This window comes from Balaenoptera ricei, chromosome 2 (assembly GCF_028023285.1).
Source record: "Balaenoptera ricei isolate mBalRic1 chromosome 2, mBalRic1.hap2, whole genome shotgun sequence".
Lineage (NCBI taxonomy): Eukaryota > Metazoa > Chordata > Mammalia > Artiodactyla > Balaenopteridae > Balaenoptera > Balaenoptera ricei.
In genome coordinates, this window is record NC_082640.1 from 79,771,082 (window position 1) to 79,791,611 (window position 20,530).

General features: G+C 40.5%; 2 protein-coding genes across 9 annotated transcripts in view; one reads left to right on the plus strand and one right to left on the minus strand.

Annotated features, from left to right (window-relative positions):
* TEX9 (testis expressed 9) overlaps positions 1 to 13,799 on the minus strand; it is a 224,101-nt gene extending 210,302 nt beyond the window's left edge. For 2 of the 7 annotated variants that reach the window (XM_059913222.1, XM_059913221.1), the window contains exon 1: positions 12,917 to 13,167. The gene's annotated coding sequence lies outside the window, so the exon portion shown is untranslated. Of the gene's footprint in view, positions 1 to 12,916; positions 13,168 to 13,727 lie in introns of those variants that run through there. The other 5 variants (XM_059913224.1, XM_059913225.1, XM_059913226.1 and 2 more) reach the window with 5 other exon arrangements.
* RFX7 (regulatory factor X7) overlaps positions 13,250 to 20,530 on the plus strand; it is a 150,003-nt gene continuing 142,722 nt past the window's right edge. Inside the window, exons 1-2 of one of the 2 annotated variants that reach the window (XM_059913218.1) lie at positions 13,250 to 13,295; positions 13,928 to 14,093. In XM_059913218.1, coding sequence (XP_059769201.1) covers positions 13,933 to 14,093 — 161 coding nt within the window. In that variant the 5' untranslated portion in view covers positions 13,250 to 13,295; positions 13,928 to 13,932. Of the gene's footprint in view, positions 13,296 to 13,356; positions 13,740 to 13,927; positions 14,094 to 20,530 lie in introns of those variants that run through there. The other variant, XM_059913217.1, reaches the window with a different exon arrangement.

The window sequence follows — 20,530 nt, forward strand, 5'->3', positions numbered from 1 at the left end:
GAGTATGTATAGATTTTGAATTGTATTGATCTCATTGTTCTTCTTGTTGTAGCAGTTAAATATACTGGCTCTGGACTATACTATCTAGGTTCAAATCCCAACTCTGTCATCTATGGACTATGTGCCCTTGGGCAGGTTATTTAACAGAGCTTTGTGTTTCAGTTCTTCATCTGTGAAATGAGATGATAATGGAATCAACTTCTCAGGATTATTGTGATAATAAAATGAGACAATCCAGGTGGATCACTTAGCACAAAGCTGGTTGTATAGTAATGTTTAATAAATTTTTGGTATTGTTATTTTTAAATAATTGATAGCTTCATTTTACATTTCTTTTCATTAAAGTTATTCTAAGTTAAAGTTATTTAAAGGTGTGGGTTTTTTATTTCCAAGTTATAAAAATTGTATTCTTTTGTACTAACTCCAAATTGTATTGCAGTGTGATCAAAGAATGTGACCTGAATGATTTCTTATCTGGGAATTTATTAACATTTTCTTTTCTTTCTTTGTTTTAGAAAGTAGTTAATGTTGCATGTGTGTTTGAAGAGATTATGCATTCACCATTTATTGTGTATAGTCCTTTACACCTATTCAGTCAAGTTTCTTTATTGTGTTATTCAAATCCTCACTACACTTGCTTCCTTTTTTCCTGCTTGATCTGTCAATTTCTGAGTTGAAGTCTTCCAAAATAGCTGTGTATTTTTCATCACTACCTGTATTTCTATCAGTTTTAACTTTATACGTTATATTATAAACATGACTTTTGATGTTATATTGTTAGGTTTGTAAAGGTTCATTATTAATTGACCTTCTTATGGAATTGTATTTTTCATCAACATAAATGTTCTTTATCTTGTCAAATCCTCTTTACATCAAATTCTTCTTTTTTGGTCTAACATTAATATTACCATACTTGTTATCTATTTTTAGTTATTTGGCTTATTTATCTTTGTATGTTCTTTTATTTTCAACTTTCTTTTTAGATGTATTTCTTCTAAATACCTTCTGACTAGACATGTTGTTATTTTACAGATTTTGAGATTTTTCTGTCTTTATTTAGGAAATTGTATCCATTTGTCACATACTGTGATTACTGATGATTTGACTTTTTCCCTGCCATCTGGTTGTGTGTGTGTGTGTTTTACACACTTTTAGAACTTCCCTCTTATCTCTTCATCACACCTTGTCTCTGCCATCTTTATGTTGCATTCATCCAAAACAGGGGTGGCAGGCAGGCTAAATCTGTCCTGCTGCCTGTTTTGTAAATAAAGTTTTACTGGAACACAAACAGGCCCATTCAATTACATATTATCTATGGCTGCTTTCACACTATAGCAGCAGAGCTGAGTAGTTAAGACAGAGTCTGTATGGACCACAAAGCTGAAAATATTTACTCTCTGATCTTTTACAGAAAAAGTCTGCCAGCATCTAATCTAGATTTTAATTTTATGTTACTAATTTTTAAACACAGGCCATAATTAGACAAGTTAACTAGTTTCTTTCCTTTCCACTGTTTCTTGAATATCTTCATCTTTCTTGGATTCATTATTTATTTTATTAAAATTCATCCAAAAGTCAGTTATCCTTTCAAGGAATTTCAATTGGTGATACACGTCTGCTGAGTTTTCTTATTTTGAAAATCATGTTTTTAACCCCTAAGATCACTGTTTGCTTCCTTTCCACTAATGTAATAATGTCCTAATCTCTTTGAAGATAATTGTTTATTTGTAGCATTTATAAGTATATATTTTACTTAAAAGTAAAATAAGTATATATTTTACTTTATATTTTATAATATATTTATATTTTAATATAAATATATAATATATATTATATATTATATAATATATATTTTATAATATATTTATATATTATATTTATATAATATATTTATATTTTACTTATATTTTACTTATAGTTATATTTTTCTTAAAATAAGATGAAATTTATACTTATCATTTCATTTATCTTTTCACAGGTATTATTTCAGTATTTACTGAGTTTGGTGCCTCTACGTACTTGTGTTATTCTTATGTTGATTAATCTTTTACTTTGTAAATGAAAATTCCTTTTAGTGCTCTACTTCTGCTTAATGTGGGTTGACTCTGATGATTAGAGGAGAAGGGAAGGACATACTGCTGGGCAGAGTGATTTCAGAGCGAGGGGTCTCCCTGTCCCTCCTGGAGTCCATTGCTATTATTCTATCTTTGGCTCCCAGGACCCACAGGCTCACTGCTTTAATCTGTGGACAATTCTAAGCAGGAAAAGGGAAGGAGATCAGCAGACCAGCTGCTCCAACTGCTATGTCTTCATTCATTGCTCTGGTCATTATGCTAGCACCCTCTACGCACTGAATCTGCTCTTTCTGAGATGGGAGCAGCCCTGAAATTGCTTCTACTCCTTTAGCAGTCTTAAGCTTAGGAATATTTGAGGTTCAGGTGCCCTAATTTGTTTTTCCAAGAAAATTTTCCAAATTTTCTGATACACTGATGACACTTTTTTGTCCCCAGTCCTGTTACCAATTATTCCTCTCCCCCTTCCCCTTTCCCCCATCTCTCAACCTTTTCTGTCATTTCATAAGATTTGGTAGAGGTAAGCTTCCTTCAGTCTGATGTCTTGATTTAATCTTCATACACAGGATTTTACAACTAACTCTTTCAAAACACCATTAAATATAATTTATTTGTGGGTGGTAACTTATATCTTACCATTTTTAAAATTTCAAAACATTTAAAAATATACTCAGAAAGAGCATCTACGACACAGAAAGAACATTGAAGCCCTACTCCAACAGCATCTCTGAGGGGACTCGAAATGAGAAAACGATGTTCACCAACTAGAGTGAAAAGGGGTACTTAGTCTTGAGTCACTTGCCTTTAAAAATAGATTGGGTGGTCCATTCAATTAAAAAGTGTTCCTTGGGCTTCCCTGGTGGTGCAGTGGTTGAGAATCCGCCTGCCAATGCAGGGGACACGGGTTCGAGCCCTGGTCTGGGAAGATCCCACATGCCGCGGAGCAACTGGGCCCGTGAGCCACAACTACTGAGCCTGTGCGTCTGGAGCCTGTGCTCCGCAACAAGAGAGGCCGCGATAGTGAGAGGCCCGCGCACCGCGATGAAGAGTGGCCCCCGCCTGCCGCAACTAGAGAAAGCCCTCGCACAGAAACGAAGACCCAACATAGCCAAAAATTAAGTAATTAATTAATTTTTAAAAAAGAAAAAGAATTTACTTTAAAAAAAAAAAAAAAGTGTTCCTTCATGGGGGTGGGAGACACCGGTTGCTGCAGAGCTGTAATCATTTAGCCACATTTTCTGCCCGATAACAAATGACACATTAGGCAGCAATCGGTGACATCTGTGACATTTTCAGTCAGAAAAATCTGACTCACAAGCTCATCCTGTTTTGGAATGCTACCCCCATCCTGCCATACCTCAATCCCTGCCTGCCAAGCAGTCTGTTCAGTGAGCCTGTTTATGAGCTAACTTTAACAGTTTTTAATCCTGCTCTATCTAGAGCAGCTGGAAAACATAAACCCTGACGCCCCTCTCCCTCAATCACACACACACACACATTATCTGGGCTCTTAAGTCCCTGGGAAGAGTAGCTGGTCTCATTGGGCTTTCTTTCGGGACCTCAGAAGGGATACATATGGATGTGATATTCCTATGAAAACTCTGAGATTCCTCAATTGATTATTAACACCTTCCCTTCTTTCTCCATTTCCAGTGTTGGGTGTATTTGCAGGGGTTGCCTCTGTACGTTCTCAGAGCTCTCTGAGACAGCATTAGATGAATCTCAAAATTTTCTCTGCTTGGTGTAGGCAAAAACTTTTTCCCTTGCCATTAATGATGCCTATCTCACTATCAACTGTGCCCCAATTTCAACCTGGCAGGGTTTGAATGTCCTTCCACACTCTGATCAAAAAATCTCCTGTGGCAGCTGCCTCAGGTGCAGTGTGGCTTTGGATGACTAAGACCTGTGCTTTATCAGATTTTCAAGTGGTGGCACACGGTCCCTCGGCTGCTGGCCCTTTTGATTTTCAGGGCCCCAGTCACTGTCAAGGTCCTTGTCCTCCACCATCATCCTATGTCTTCCCTTCCCTTCTCTACCTCCTCAGGAATAACATATACAGGAAATTCACATTTATTTGGCTCTTACTAAGTATAAAACATTGTGCTAGGTATTTTCACAAATATTTTTCATCAAACATTCAGCATAACTATGTAAGGGAGTCCTATTTCCCCAATTCTACCACTTCGAAACCGAGGCTCAGAGAGTTGTGAGGGACTTGTCTGGGACTACAAAAGTGGCAAGGGGTATGGCTGGGATTTGGGTCCTGGACTCTCAGCTCCGAAGCCCAGGGGATGTCCCTGAGAGTGAGCCTCAAGCCTGGCCTGTCCAAGAGTGTGGATCTGAATTCAGATGAGAAACTGGAGGCTGAAGGGAGAACGTAGCTGACTCTTCTCCTTAAAAGGAAGAGGGCTGGCCAAAGTACCTTTAAAACTGGAGAATCATAGCACCAGATGTCTAGCTGAACAGACAAAATTTGGCTGCTTGGGAAATTTTTGTATAGTCACAGAGACATGAACTTTAAGTATGAATTAACTAAGTTCTTAGTACCTGCACTATTATTACGGACAAGCTATTGAGTTTTCTTATTAGCCCATTCTGCTTTTTCCTGCATTCTGCCTTTTTTTTTTTTCTTGGCCTAAACAAAAGGAGCTCTCTCTAATTCAATAATTCAATTCAACAAACATTTATTATTTGGCTACTTTATGGTAGGGACTGTACTATATGTAGGAGATACAGAAAAGAATAAAAACATACATCCTAACCACATACAGTTCACAGTACTTGGAGCCAACGGTGGGGAGGGTAGGTACAAGAAATTGACAAGTAAACCTACAATTACCATACAATGAGATAGTGTCTGTGACATAAGGCTGTGTGAGGTCCTAAAGGACCACAGAAAAGGGACAGCTAACTCAACCTGGGTGCGGGTGAGATGAGGAATGGATAAGGTAAGACTTTCAAGAGGACGCAATTCTTGACATTTAATTGAGCCCTTCAGATGGTCAGGACCATAACCGCATGTGTAAGAATCTTTTGGAAGAGAGAGACCCACCCTAAAGTAAGGTAGCAATGGAAACCTTCTCCTGGGGATCTGAGGAAATAAACCACTTGCTAGAATTGCATTGGAACCTAAATGGACTTTTAGTTCCCTAGCTCTCTTCAAGTCTGTATGAAGTCACTTATAAGTCTGCTCCTGGGTTTCTGGTCAGTTATTCTGGATTTCCCCAAGGCCTGGCCAATAATCTGCTCTTCCTCATTTGTGCCCTCTTACTCTGGAGCTCCATCAAAAAACCTCCTCAGTTTCTATCCACCTCTGGGCCTATTGCTCCTACCATTACTAAGCAACTATCTTATCTTCTGAAAGCCTTTTCTGCTTGTCTTCTCACAGTTGCCTCTTACTTATTCCCTCGACTGGTTGCTGCTGCCTAATGGTTTCTGAGGTCTGCCTCTCTTGTGTCTCTTAGCTACTTTATTTTTTTTTTTACCGCCAACTGCCTAACTGTCTCTCTTTATCATATTCATATTCTCCAAGAAAGGAATCAATTTGTTAATTAATTACTAACCTCTTCCTTGAGCAAAGACCTTATATTTAGCCAGCTCACAGGTCACTGTCCAGCCAGGGGATTGGTTGCCCTTATGTTGGATGCTGAGCCCTGTTCCAACCACAGACCCAGGGTTACAGGTGAAAAGGATGGAGGCTTACATCAGCTGAGCCCTTTAGAAGGTAGCTACAGAAGGCAGAAACCTGAGGGCTTGGCCAACTCAGGAGAATGATGCTAATAGGTACATTAGAGGCACTATAAATAGGAAAAACAAAAAACAAAAGATTAGAAAAAAAACCCATACTAACATCAAACCACAATTCTTACTTGGTACAACTTCAGGTAATGGGGGGTGGGAGGGAAGGATGAAGAAAAACAGGAAGTTCCTGGGAGTATGTATATTTATATACAAAAAAGAGCAAAGAAAATAAATATACCCAAGGAAAGGACACAAGTTGGCCTCCTTCAATAGGAAAGGCTCTTTCCTGAGGTTCCTAAGAAGAAAGTCCGAAGACTTCCTCCTCTTCTCAAATACATGAGGGATGACATAGAGTGTAGTGAATGTGATTGTTAGTTTTATGTGTCAACTTGACTAGGCTAATGTACCAGTTATTCAATTAAATGCTAACCTAGGTGTTGCTGTGAAGGAATTCTGTTAGATGTGGTTAACATCTACAATCATTTGACTTTAAGTAAAGGAGGTTATCCTTGATATTCTGGGTGGGCTCCATCTAATCAAGTGAAAGGCCTTAAGAGCAAAACTAAGATTTTTCCTAAGGAAGAAGAAATGCCACCTGTAAACTGCAGTGCCTGTTCCTGCCCAAGAGTTTCTGGCCTGTCAGCCTGCTGGCCTGTCTTACAGAGTTCGGACCTATTAACCGGCACAATCAGGCAAGCCAGTTCCTTTAAATTATATAATAGAATAATTATAATAAATATTGTGATAAATATGTGATCATAATGAACATTACAAGAAATTTATAATATATTCTACTGGTTGTTCTCTGATACAACCCTGCCTTATACAGCGAGGACAGAAGCAGAGATTTGGAATTTGGTACCCAGCACAACCTTTATCATCAGCTATTCACTCCGGTTAGGCCAGTCTCCTGTTTGTCTCTTTAGTCATGCTGATTTTCCTGCTTCTGTTCACACTGCTTTTCCCTTCTGGCTTGCTGCCGTTCTTTCTCCCACTTTCATAAACTTCTTCCCTTTCCTTACACTCCAACTCTGTCCGAAGCCCTCCGTGAAGCCACCTCCTTTTACTTTAACTCCATTTGCTCTTTGCCTTCTCTTAACTCCCTCAGCAGTTGTTAGCTGTGCCATTCACTGTGATGCTTAATCTTACACATCTCGCTTAACACTGCTTCATATATAGTATCCACCACTAGCTAGGTTTAAAGCTGTAAGTACAAATTTGGGCGTGCAAGAAATGTCACGATTCTTTATTTGTTTAAATCAAATTAAATTCACCTCAGACTTAAATGATCCCAGCCTTAATTCCACTGAAGTAGAAGGAAATCCAATCCCAGTTATTACTGGACTTCCCTCCGTTCCTCCCTAGAAATGCACTAGAGTCTGGAAGATTTATGTTGAGCCCAGAAAAAGGGGGAAGATGGACTTTGACAACTTCATTGTTCAGGGATACATGGTCCCTAGAAGCCAAGCAACAGCTCTGCTCATAGACCAAGAGTGGCAGGGTGATCCAGCCTCCATAGGGCACCATGCATCTATCTGAGGTCTGGGGTGATCGAGGAAAGAGGGCTGGTGTCTCCACTACTGCAACCCTGAACTTTGACTCTTTTCCAGTTTGGGAAATCTTTTCTTTTGCAACAGTTCCACCTACGCACAACCCCTCCTTCCTTCTCTCTCTTTCCTCCTTTCCCTCACCAGATGCCCCTACCTCTTGAACCCCCTAGTAAAATCCCTCTAGGAGCAAGGAACCTGGAAGGCAAATTGCTGGGCACAACTCCAGGGGTAACATTGACAGTGCATCCTAAGGAGTTGTGGTCCAGGAGGCTTCAATTACAATGTGAGTGGTGCCCCCTGGAATGGTCTAATATCGAGCTCCTGTCAACTTCTTTCTGCCTAGAAACACACAACTCCCTTGAAGCATGTTTGGAATGGAGAGGAGGGAAAATATAAGGAGAACATAAACCAAATTAATAGCTCAATAAATTATCCTGTCACACACTTATTTTTTTGTTTGTCCCCTGCATTTTCACTTCATGTTTAAAAATATGTGTGGGCTGATATGTCTATGTTCCAATTAGATTATGAACTTCTTGAAGATTAAACAATACTGTATTTACCACGTATTTTTTTTAATATTTATTTTTTTAAATTTATTTATTTATTTTGGCTGTGCCGGGTCTTAGCTGTGGCACGCAGGATCTTTGTCGAGGCATGTGGGCTCTTTAGTTGCGGCATGCGAACTTCTTAGTTGTGGCATGCGGATTCGTAGTTGCGGCATGCATGTGGGATCTAGTTCCCCGACAAGGGATCGAACCCGGGGCCCCTGCATTGGGAGCGCAGAGTCTTACACACTGGACCACCAGGGAAGTCCCTTACCACTTACTTATTTTTAAATCTTTCTGTAGTTTCAGCATAATAATTAGTATGTAAGAGGGACTTAAATGTGTCTTGAACTGAGGAATGATGAGTTTGTGGATTACTGATTAGGCTCTACCAGTTCAGACTGCACCAGTGCTGACCTCCTCATTGTAGGACTGGCTCTAGTGTCTTTTTACTGTCACTTTTAGGGTTAGGTAAATATGCTTTTCCTTTACCGGCTTCTGTTCATAGCTGCTGCTGGCCTGAATTTCCAAGATATCAAATTTCTACTTGGGACCTTTCTGGCCCCAAGTAAAAGTAAACATTTCTTTTAAAATTCAGACAGATGATATTAACTTGAACCTTCTTTCATATAAAGAGAATGCAGGTCACAACATAAACATGTGTATTGTAACAACAGTGGAAAATTTCTAAATGAAATCAAAGCAGTACCTCGCATTCATTTTCATAATACCTTTCACTTGAAGAGCCAAGTACATTACGAGAACTTTATCCCAATAATCCTCAGAAGTAAGTAAAGGGACCTGACAGAATGACTGGTACAGATAGGGTCACATAGCCAGGTAGTGACAGGGTTGTTAACACCTTGCTGCCTTACCCCGTATTTGAATAGTTAGGCTACTTCCCCTTAACAAACCATTGTTTTGATGACATAATAGAATATTTGTGCTCTAACAGGAGAAATCATATTTTCACATCATACTAACATTAGTAAGTATGGCATGGAGAAAATTTAACCAAATTTGCCAATATGCACTTGGTTTTGAACCTTCCAACCTAACCTCTTCTGTAATCTTGCTTCCTCTTTGTTGTCTTCCTCCTGACTGCCTTCACCTCCCTCCCTCTAATGCTAGTAAAAGACTGAAAACTCAATTACATTACAGCACTGGAACTTAACATATCAGCTCCCCTAGTACTACATGCATTTTGACAGACAAGAGCTTAGTCCAAAGAAATTAATCATCATTTTCTGATACAGAGAAAGATTTTTTAGGAGATGGAAAACCTTCCTTCCTTGTTCCCTGAAATAATAACATGTAGGTAATTACATATTCTACTTTCAGCTCCTAGAGGGAAAAGTTTGCAATGGAAGAAGGCAGAGAAAGTAATGATAAAGGAAAAGAGGATGAGGGAATCCTTCGTTTTTAAGAGGGGAAGGAAAAGAGGGTAGAACCTGATCTTTTCCACATCTGTAAACCACCATAATTTGTGGAAATTAAATGTACACTTTAAGCACTTAACCAATATTAACCAACGACGAGCCTATTTGAGGCCTCATTTTGTCAGAACAATCGTAACTAATAACACAGAGTAACGTTTAGTAAAATGGGCTGTGTCTCCCCCCCCTCCTTTCCCTCCCCTATACACTCCATTAAGGATCTGAGCACAGAGCTAACACTGGGTTCTGCATTATGCACTCCTCTCATGTGCCCTTTCATGGCTTCACACCAGTGTTCATGCTGCTCCTTGACCAGAAACCATCTTCCCTCAGTGTACTGCCTGTTGAACTTCTATTCACCCGATGAGACCCCATTCAAACGATAGCCAAGAGGCCTTCTCCAAAAGCTCTTTTACCTTGAGCAGGACCAATCCCTCCCTCCACTATACTCATCATCTTGTGTAACTAATATATATTAATAGGTCTCTCTGCTCCCCAGAATGTAAACTACTTCAAGTTAGGACCAGGTCTTACCTATCTATCTATCTATTTATTTATATTTTCAAGGCCTGACACTCTTATGTATGGGGTATAATAAATGTATGATAAACATATGTACTATAGTCTGGTCAGTATACAAAGTTTAGTTCCATAAAGGAGACAAAGTTTAGACATAAGAGAGCAAGATGGTATAATGTACTGGGCTAAGAAAATTAAGGTTAGGTAACTACTCAATTCAACAAATATGAACACCCAGGAGTAAGGAATTGTGTCCCGGGATCACTAAGATAAAATAAGGCTTCGAGGTGCTCACGACCCACCTTATAGATTGTCTTTCTCTGTGTATAGCACTTCCCTTTTTAGGTTTAGGTATCACCTTATGTGTTTCTCATAATAACCCCGTGAGGTAGGTCATGATTTTCATTTTTATAGAGGTGAAAACAGAGGGTTTGAATTCCCAGGTTTTCTGACTCCCAGACTGGAGTCTTTCTTCCCCACTACATCAGTGTTTCTCAAAATTTTCCACAGGAGTACACTTTCCCAGGGAGGACAGACTTATACTCCTCAGGGTTGAGAAACAGAAGCTCAAAATTTAGTGTATTCTCTTGAAAGTTCATGTTCACTATAATGTTTTCCGCTACTTCTCACCGAGTCAAACTGAAGGTCTGAGGAAATCAGCCACATTGATTCTGGGTCCCTGAGGGACCTTAGTACAGAGTTTCATAACCAGAGGGGGGCAAACACAATTTCAGAAGCACCATGGCTACACTGCCACCTTTACTCAAGGTATCTGGGTTTGGCTTGAGTCCCCACCCAAGATTTTGAATAACTTCGACAGATTTCTTTTAGGTTTCTACTGGTATAACTCTATTCACCGCCCGCTCGGATGACGGTAACAAAACACACACTCTACTCCCAGATTTTAAGTGAGCAGTGGGGGCTGACTCTTTAAAGCCTCCCTGCAAGGATGTCCATTCTGGCAATAAGATCTCTTAAGTCTGACATTATCTGCGACCCCTCTCATTGCTGGTTGAATCTAAGAGTCCCAGATGTCCATCCCCCGTGGGCCCTTGAGGGCCCACAGGCTCAACAATGCCCTCTCGTCAGCACCGCCGCTAGAGGGCAGTTCAGGGTTGCGGCTCTGCTGTGCCCTCTAGTGGCTGCTGGCATGACATGCTCTTTTATGGAACCTATAAAACACTGAAAAATTGCACTCGGGAAGTCAGCCTGTGTGACACCCGGTAGTAAATTTTAAAAGAAACGTCTTGGTTCTCAGCTTCCTTTTCTTAAGGCGTTTGGCAGTCTCAGATACATTACCCTTCTTGGACGAACCTCCTACTCCCTAGGGTCTCCCCCTCCCAGGGTGTGGCAACGTGGAGCCATCATTCTCTCTTGGCAAGGTAAAAAAATTAGAACCTGGGGGACTTTGCAACTTTCCCCAATGCCTTTTTACTCCCTCCATCTTCCCCATGGATATACAGCTTAGATATGCATTCAAGGTTTTTCAGTATAACTTCATTTTCACCAAGGCTTGTAAGCTCTGGCATTAGACTTCAGGATTCAAATCCTGGCTCCCTCATTTATTATTTGGGTCACTTTAAGAATGTTAACCTCGCTAAGCTTCTGGTTCATCTGTAAAAAAGGGAGACTAGTAATATATTATACAATTTGGGGATGACAATGTATGGAAAGTGTTAGGTCTTGCACAGTGTAAGTGCTCAGCCAACATCAGCCATTTTCATTCTTCAAGGCTCCTGTCTAGTGCACACCACGTCTATCAGTTTGGTACAGAAAAAAAGCCTGTCTTTACATAGAACACAAGGGTCCATATGCAAAATGAATTCATAAACAACTAATATTTTCTAAAAATGGCTTACAGTGACCCTAGGTTATGGAAAAGGGGGCTCGTTTGTGTGGCAGAGTCAGTGCAGTGGGCTTCAGGGTGCAAAGGAATCCAAGGGGCTTAGAATCCTCATGGAGGAGCTGTCTTGCACACAGGTGTCCTTCCTCCCTCCTAGTCCTCCTGTTCCCACCACGTGCAAGAAGTCAGGGTGAATCTGGGAGTGGATTCTGTGAGTCAGGCCTGAGGGCACAGTGGTGCAAAAGCAAAAAGGTTCCAGGCCAAGGCAGGGAACCTAGAACTCCAAAGGCCAAGAAACCCAAGCCAATCAGATTCCCCACCCAGGAGGAGTCTAAAAGGTGGCAGGGACTCACTGCCCAAAGTCCAAGCACTGCAGGAAAGTGGCCAGAGAATCTGACAGGTAGAAACCTGATAGAAACTGTCAGAAAAGTTAAAGCAGAAGAGCTCATAACACCCACAGGCCCATAGAAAGGTCAGTGTGAGCTGAGCAGCTGTTCCATCTGGTGCCAGAGGCCTTGGCTGTAGTCTTCTACACCCAGGCAGTTTAGGCCTCCCTGATCAGCCCCACCTAGAAAAGCCAATTCTTCTGCTCTTAAAGGGGACTTGCATGTTTCTGGCAGGGAGTCTTACTCTTGGTGGGCAAAGCTAGCTCTTAAGGATGAGTAGCGTGGGAGGGGGCAGAGAGTACGTCCAGGGGTTCAACTGGCTCCGAAGGAAGGAGCTTGTGGCTGGAGCCTGAGCCTCCATGTTGTGAGAACTACACGCGTTTCTTTCCGAGGCAAGCAGGGGCCTTGACTGCCAGGGACCCTGACAAGCCACGACTTGAGCTGTGCCCGAGAGCCTGGGTTGGCTGGAGAGCGGTATAGAGGAGGAGGGAGGGCAATCCAGGAAAGGGGGTGGGGTGGGGAGGGAGGTGAGAGGAAGAGCACGAGCAAAGGCACGAAGGAAGAATGAGTCTGCGGCGCATTGAGAATGGCATGGAGACTTCACTGATTGGAGCCGGGAGTTCTTGCACGGGGATGGAGGCAGCTATGATTGGATAGCTAAAGTGGGGCCAGATTTGGAGGGCTTTGAATGCCCGACCGAGGAGCACTCAACCCAGCTCCTGCCTTGCGATTTCCGTTCAAGACTGAATGACCTAAAGGGTGGTTAATTCCAACGGGTGTTCTTCTTTGGGGGCTTCTGAAAAGTCAGCTTATGCTCTTACCTGCTTCAGTTCTCTTCCTTTACCCAAGGAGAAAGTAATCCTCACTTGCCGAGGGGAGGGAGGATAATGTTGATTGATTTCACTTTACTTGCTTGGAGGATGCAAAAAAAAAAAAAAAATCCCATTTCCACGCCAAATGTTAAATTTGGTTTCTCCTCCTCCTCCTCACGCAAGTTCTCTTTCTCTCGCCAGCACCTCCCCCACGTTTTCCTGCTCTCCTCCACCAGCTCGGCCAGTCCCCTCCTCGGCCCCGGCGGCGCACGTTCCGGGCCCCGCTGGCCCGCGCCCGCCCTCCGCGCCCGTGCGGCCCCCTCCCGGCCCCCCGCGCCCGCGCGCGTATCCCGCACACCCTGGTCCACGCCCCCCCCGCGGCCGAGCGGTAGGTGTTTTGCCGTCTGCGCCGGGCCGCAGTGCGGCTGCGCGCACTGGGCTGCCTCCGGGGCTGGCAGGGCAGCGGTGGCCGCGGCGGCGGCGGCGGCGTGGGGAGTGGCGTGGAGCCGAGCCTGGGGCTGCAGCAGCGCGGGGCCCCCGGAGTAGAAAGCCCCGGGGGCAAGAAAGGAAGGCCAGGCCGCCAGGTCCCTGAGCAACCGTTCTCTTTGGATTTGGGGGAGCCCTGCCCCCCCACCTCGTGTTCAGACGCCCCCTCCTCACCCCCCCCAAGCCCCGGCCGCTGACGGGAGGAGGCGGCGGCGGCGGCGGCGGGGGGCTGAGGGGCGCCGCCATGCCTCTCCCGCGGTGAAGCGCCCCGGCCGTAAGGAGCCGCTCGGTCTCCCCGGTGATGTCCCCCAGGCGGCAGGCGAAAGCGACTCACTCGAGCCCTGGGGTAAAGGCCTAGCTTATCCAGCTTCCTTCCTCCTCCTCCTCGTCCTCGTCCTCCTCCTCCTCTTCCCCTCCCCCCTCCTCCTCTCCCCCTCCCCCCTCCTCCTCTCCCCCTTCGTCCTCCCCTCCCCATCTCTTCCCTCACCCTTCCCCGCGCCCCCATCTTCCCTCCCTCCCTCCCCCCCCCTCCAGCAGCGATGGCAGAGGAACAACAACAGCCGCCACCACAGCAGCCTGATGCCCATCAGCAGCCTCCCCCCAGCGCCCCCAACTCGGGGGTGGCTTTGCCAGCCCTTGTGCCCGGGCTGCCAGGGACAGAGGCCAGCGCGCTGCAACACAGGATCAAGAACTCCATCTGGTAAGAGGATCCTCCATCGCTGGGGTAAAAAAGCCCAGGCACATTTCTGCTGCAAAGCGGGTGGGGGGCGGCGGGCAAGGGAGCCGAGGAGGAGGCTGATGCATTCATTGAATGGGGGTCTCCACAAAGTCGGGTGCATATTCATAGGACCTCTGGAGGTGTGGGGACTTTGCATCAGCCCCTGGGCTCCGGAGCCAAAAAATGCTTTTACCCCCTCCTCAATTTCGAGTGCAGATAAACAAGTCATTTATGTTTTTCACTTATGTGTTAGAGGAATACGGGTCGAAATTAAGTCATGGTGCATGATGGTAGCATGAATTTTGGACTGAGGAATGCAAAATGTGTTTACTCCTTTTTGCAGTCATACTGGGAGGAAGAAGTGTATTGTGAATTTTCACCGAACAGACATTGTGCGTAAGAATATTAATATGCAGCACAAAACCTAATGTGTCTCTTCCTTTCACTTGGTTTAGCTGCTGTTTCTGGATGTTTTTGCCTTCTTTATTCTGAGCTTAAAATTCTCTTCCAGGGATCTTAATCTTTGCATTGGTTGTGAAGAAAGGGTTTCTTCAGTATGAGATATTTTAAGGTGGTAGTTTACACTGCAAAGTGATTTTCTAATTTAAAAGGATGTGTTTAATTTAAAATAAATGTGTTGCCATTTCGTGTGTCTTTTTTTAGAAACCATGGATGAAATATCCTTTGCTTTTCCTATACTTTCTTGTATGAGAATTTCCAATATTTCAACATTAGATTAAACTCTGAAAGACTGGTAGCAGTCTTTTAATAATTAAATACACTGACTTAAGTCTGTCCTCTGTTAGAGCCATTGCAAATATTCTTTGAACATGAACTTGAATTATTTTTGTAGGGCTCTTCATTAACTGACATGTTTTAAAAAGTGTAGTGCTATTTTAAAAATGGAAAGCATTATTTGGAGTTTAGTCTAAGAGACTGCTTTTAATAGAAGTTTAAAAATAGAATTAAATGTGGTGTTTAAAAAAGCTCTGATTTTAAAAATGAGACCTTGCATGTTCATTATTGAATATGATTACTGAAATATCAAAACTCCTTACTTTTTTTATATTGCAACTTCAAAAGTATCATAAAACAACTGACATTGCAGTACAATATTTACACGTTTAAAAATAGTGACAATTTTTGAATACAAAATTAAAGTTGGTTATATAGTAATTTCATTATTTTCTTGGCATACATCCATATCGTCATGATGATAATATGAAGTAGGTCAGTGCAGGCTTTAATAGTTTTATACTACACAGTAGTTGGCAGCTGAGTATCTTGCTTTCAGTTTTAATTTTAAAATGAAGTTTAAATATTTTAAAGGAGAATTTTTTAGGGTTAACAATAGTCCTGTTGTGGCAATTTGAATGGGTCAGATAAATAGGATTGCCTTGTGTGTGTGCGTGTGAGAGAGAGAGAGAGAGAGAGAAGGCTTTATTCTTCGATGAATGCCCTCACCCCCTTTTAAAGCTGTAATTTAAAGGAAGAGATGCTTAATCTCCTTACCATCAAGGTTTCCAGAAACCAGGTTTTTTTTCCCCCCTATTAACTTGATGTAACTAGTGTCTCTGAAATGTGAATTGAGCACTTTGGTTTTTACATTCAGGTAAGGGACATCCAAGTTAAAGGACTAAAATCTTTTAAGAAAGACAAATTTTGAAAGTTGAATTAGTAAGTATATGTTTTAATTTATTATGAGAACAATAGGGGAAAGGAACCTTCACCTTATATTTTTAAAATATGATTAAGTTGTATAGGCAGTGGACTGAAGTGTTTGAATGATAATGATAGTGGAGTGGTGCTCTTTTTGGTAAATCGTGTGATTTAATTATTCTTTAATTGATAATTTATATTTACACATCCATTACAACTTAACTGCGCCGATTTTAATGTAAGAAAAACTTCTGAAGTACAGTGTGCTTCAGTTTTTGGTACTTGCTCTGAAAAGAAAAACTGACAACAAACACCTTAATCCCCAAATGTACAATTTTATAGCTTCATTTTAAAATTGTACTGGCACACTTAGTAGCATTTAATTTTCAGCTTTAGAAATCCTATTTGCAAAACTTATTTCTTTATATTTAAAACTTTAGAATAAACAACGTCTGTGGATCATAAACGTTAGTGGCTCTATGTAATATATAGACTCATAGCCACTGCTCCACAAGACTGGATTTATGTTATTCATCAAGTGACTATATAAAATACATTAGAAAGTGAAAGCTCCTTCACCACAATCTCTTCCTAAGAAATAGTGTGTGTATGCGTATAAAATTAAAATGACTTTTAATAGGTAAGATTGCAGTTCTTTAGGTATCTCATTTCACAATTTTTTGAAGCAATAATATCTTTTTACCAATTATTTTATCACTTGATAATGTTCTGAAAGATTATCAGTTTTATAGTACATCCTATATCAACCTGTGGTATCATTACTAATGAGAATTTAAAATTGCATTAAACAGAAATGTGGCATTTAATAATTATCAAAAGGGTTTTGCATTTAGGTTGATCATAGTTTCTAAATTATTGGACTTGCAGGTCACAAACAAGTCTGAACTTGTCCTCCTATTTTACAGATATACAGTATGTGATGTAGGCCTTTAGCTGGATAATGAATTATTTATTATCTCAGTTCATAATTAATCTATTCTGTTTATTAAACTAAAATACTGTTAGATAAAAGTATGTCCGTGGTTATTTCAAGCATTAAAAATGAGTCTTTGGAAAAAATATTAAGTATTCAGAGTTGAAGTCATGTTACTTAATGATTAACATCAGAAACCAGATTTCTTAAGAATTGGAAATATAATGTATTTTTAAGATAGTTCTACAAAATAAAGTTACTAACTTGATAACTTGATAGTCTTGTAGTATTTGTGTAATATATTTACGGGTATCTTCAGCTTAAGTCCAATGTAACGAGCCTGTACCTTTCTTGATCTTCCTTATTCCCACTCCATAGACAGAGGTCCAGATCACTTACACAACTCACTTGAAAGGAGATTGATTTGCAGAGGTGTGTTTTAATACTGAATATGCTATAACATAGTATTTATATTTTGTAAGTAATAGAAAATAATAGAATTCTAATATAAACTTTTCATTAAAAAAGGAAAGCTAGTAACTCATGCATTTTTTTCTAAATAAAAACTCATACTGGCAACCTAAAACAAAGCCACAATCTAACCTCACTGCAAACTTTTTTAACTTACATTGCACCCCTCTTTGGTTACCTAAAAAAAGAATACTGAAGCACGTTTTTCCTTCCTCTTATCTCCCAGTGTCTTCACAGTTTAAAAAAAAAGAATGTTTGTATTTAATTTAGACCAAAAGAATTTAAGTGCTTTTCTTTTCCTTTTTAAAGCAGTTTTTCCTGAAACCCTGATAGAATAAAATTACTGTGGAAAAATTGCATTTGAAATCGCTCTGCCTTTTTGTGATTAGTTATGTTTAAGAATAATCATACCTGCATGGTTGGGAGTGATAAGCATATTTGGAATTAGACTGTCACATAGACGACAAACATTTACCTATAAATTCAAAAGAAATCATGATGTTTCATTGTAGAAAATGTTCTAATACTGTATTTACTCAACAAACAAATCCAGGGATTCTTAAAAGAATTCATTATTATCAGTTATTATTTTTATTTATATAACTATTTGCAAGTAAGACCTTAAAAACCATTTTTTAAAAACAGTTCTATATGATGTGTCATTATTCTACACACTTTATGGAAAGAGGTAAATTGAGTGACAGGGAAGCTATAGGGTTCCTCTGATTCATTGTCAGATCCTGGGAGCAGTGCTGTGGCTATAGTTCCTTGTCTTTATTTAATCCTGTAAGTCACACAGATGTCTGAATCTGGTACATTTTAGATTTAGAATTTAAACCCAAATTGAGCAATTTTGTTTTACTCCCTTATTTCTTAGTTGCAGCGAGCAAAGTATGGCGATCCATACGTTTTTCTTATTAGCGCCATATTTGTTCTGATTTCTGTCCCCTGTCATAGAACTCAGTAGTTCAGTTTTGTCCTTGGTTCTGGGACAGGCAATTTTTAGCTCTAAGAAATAGTTACTGTTTCTTCAACTTCAGTGGGGAACATTTGCTATAAAGCTCATGACTTTAGAGTTTACTTTAACCATAAGCCCAGGATTTTCATTTTGCTTTAAAATTAGAGACTGACTAGTACATCAGCTGGCTTTTAAATATTTTGATTAGTTGTTTGACATGTCACCTACCCTGAGTTCAGCCTATCTTCCATACCAAGCACACCAAAGACTTAGGGTCCTTTTAGCTTGTCTATATTGAGGCCAGCTGTGATGGTGCATCCTAGCACTAAGTGTTTCTGATTCCAGAAAGAAGGCAATTCCTTGTTCTCCTCTATGATCAGAAACTGATGAAATTGTCTTCCCTATTGCTCAGAAAGGCAAGTTAAGCAGTTTCAAACCCCTCAACTTTATGGCCTCGTTTAACTTAGGTACTGATTATGTGTGTGTATAAATAATTGACCAGTTTGCTCTCCCCATTGGGAGGTGTCTTGAATGATGTAATGTGCAGAACTGATTTGGTTTCTGTGTCACTATTAGTTCTTGGTATTGTTGGGGGAAATGAACTTCACAGTGGTAGGAAAGGCAGAAGTGTCTTGTTTGTTATGAAAGATGCTTTGAATAAAAACTTACGTCAAATCACTTTTTATATTAGAAAAATGTTACACACTAAAACTGTACAAATGAAAATGAGCATTGTCGTTCACTCAAATTTGAACACTTTAAGCAAGAACAGTGTTTAAGTACTCACCTGAGCACCTGCTGTATACAAAGTACTATTCTAGAGACTGGCATTTGAGGAATGCCCATTCACATGTAATATTAACCTAAGCAAAAATGTGCAATAAAACCTCTCTTTCATTCAGTTAGAGGACCAGGGAATGCGGTGACAAGTGCCAAAGCATGGGAAAAGTAGATCCCTTCATTTCCTTGTCTACAAAATGAAAGATTTATGCTAGATGACCCTGCTAGTTCCTTTAGCTTAAATTTCTATAGCTCTGTTACTAAATTAATATTGACAGCAATAATAAAGCAGACCATAAGTACAGTGAAAGACTAACATTTAATTAATCAGCAATCAGCAGAACATTTTCAGTGGATGGATTGTTAGGTTTTGTCAGTGTTTCCTTGGGTGCTAGCCCAGGAGAACTACCTGAAGGTGTAATTCACTTATTGTTACCTTGTGCAAGAGTTCTGTTATGTGAGATTCAGTCTGCAAATATTTACTGAGCATGTATTACATTTAATGTATTCTAAGAGCTGTTGTTGATTATGCAAAAATATGTGAGACTATGTAGTACTCCCTGTTGTTGGGGAGTTTACTAGTTGCTAGTTGAGAGATTGCACTAGGGGGGTTATTTGTGTGATTGTTTTGTTTATGAAGAGGTGCTCAATACTTAAGAGCATGTCACATAGGAACTTTTCTCCCGTAGTAATAATATAATATTTTAAAGCAGTAGAGAGTGTTATATTGTAAATTTGGTTATGTAAACAAGAAAGGTGTGTATTCTTTTCAGAAAATTGAGTGTTGAATTGAGCTTCACAACTTTATTCATCAAGGGTAGACATTTTAATTTGTAGTTGTGACAGAGTGTTCTTTATAAGTATTATAAAGAATGAGACAGTAAGATACTCTATCTCTGACCAAACTAGACCACTTTGTCAAGTGCCTCCTTTTCCACTGTCTCTCTGCATGCATTTGGTCTTTTTAGTTGCTTTCTCTTCTGCTTCCTTGAGCTTCTAAAAGTTCAAGTTAAAGAAGAGTAACATGGACCAATAAGAGGAAGACTCTTTCTGCCCTGGGCGGGATAATAAACAAGGAAGAATAAGCTCTGAAGCCTTAATGCACTTGATTGCTGACTATGAGATTAAGGTAGTTAACGCTTAACCTTAACCCACATGAATAAAAACTTTAAAACATGATTTAATTTTTCTTTCTTGAGATGTTTACTTTTTTCTGTGTCATGGACTGTATACTTCCTATTCATAAGAGGAAATAGAAAACAATGAGGTTTGGTTAATTATGCACAATACCTCTATCAGGCATCTATTACAGGAGCTCCTATATATATTACAGGAATGTGTGGGAGGTGAGGTTTTGTATCTCAGAACAAACTGAAAACATACAGGTGTATTCCTTACTATTTGTACCCTATTTGGTTTCTTAATTTGAAGAGTGAGAGGTCAGAGTGCCAGGTTCCAAATCTGTTATGTTTTGGAATTTGGGGAAGCAAGAGTACATACGGTGGGAAATACCGTCTCCCCCAAATAGCTTTATCTTAAAAAAAAAAAAAAAAAAAATTCCTGAACCTGTTTGTGGTGGTCTGGGTTTGGATAGGAAGGGTTCAGATAGCAAAGGAT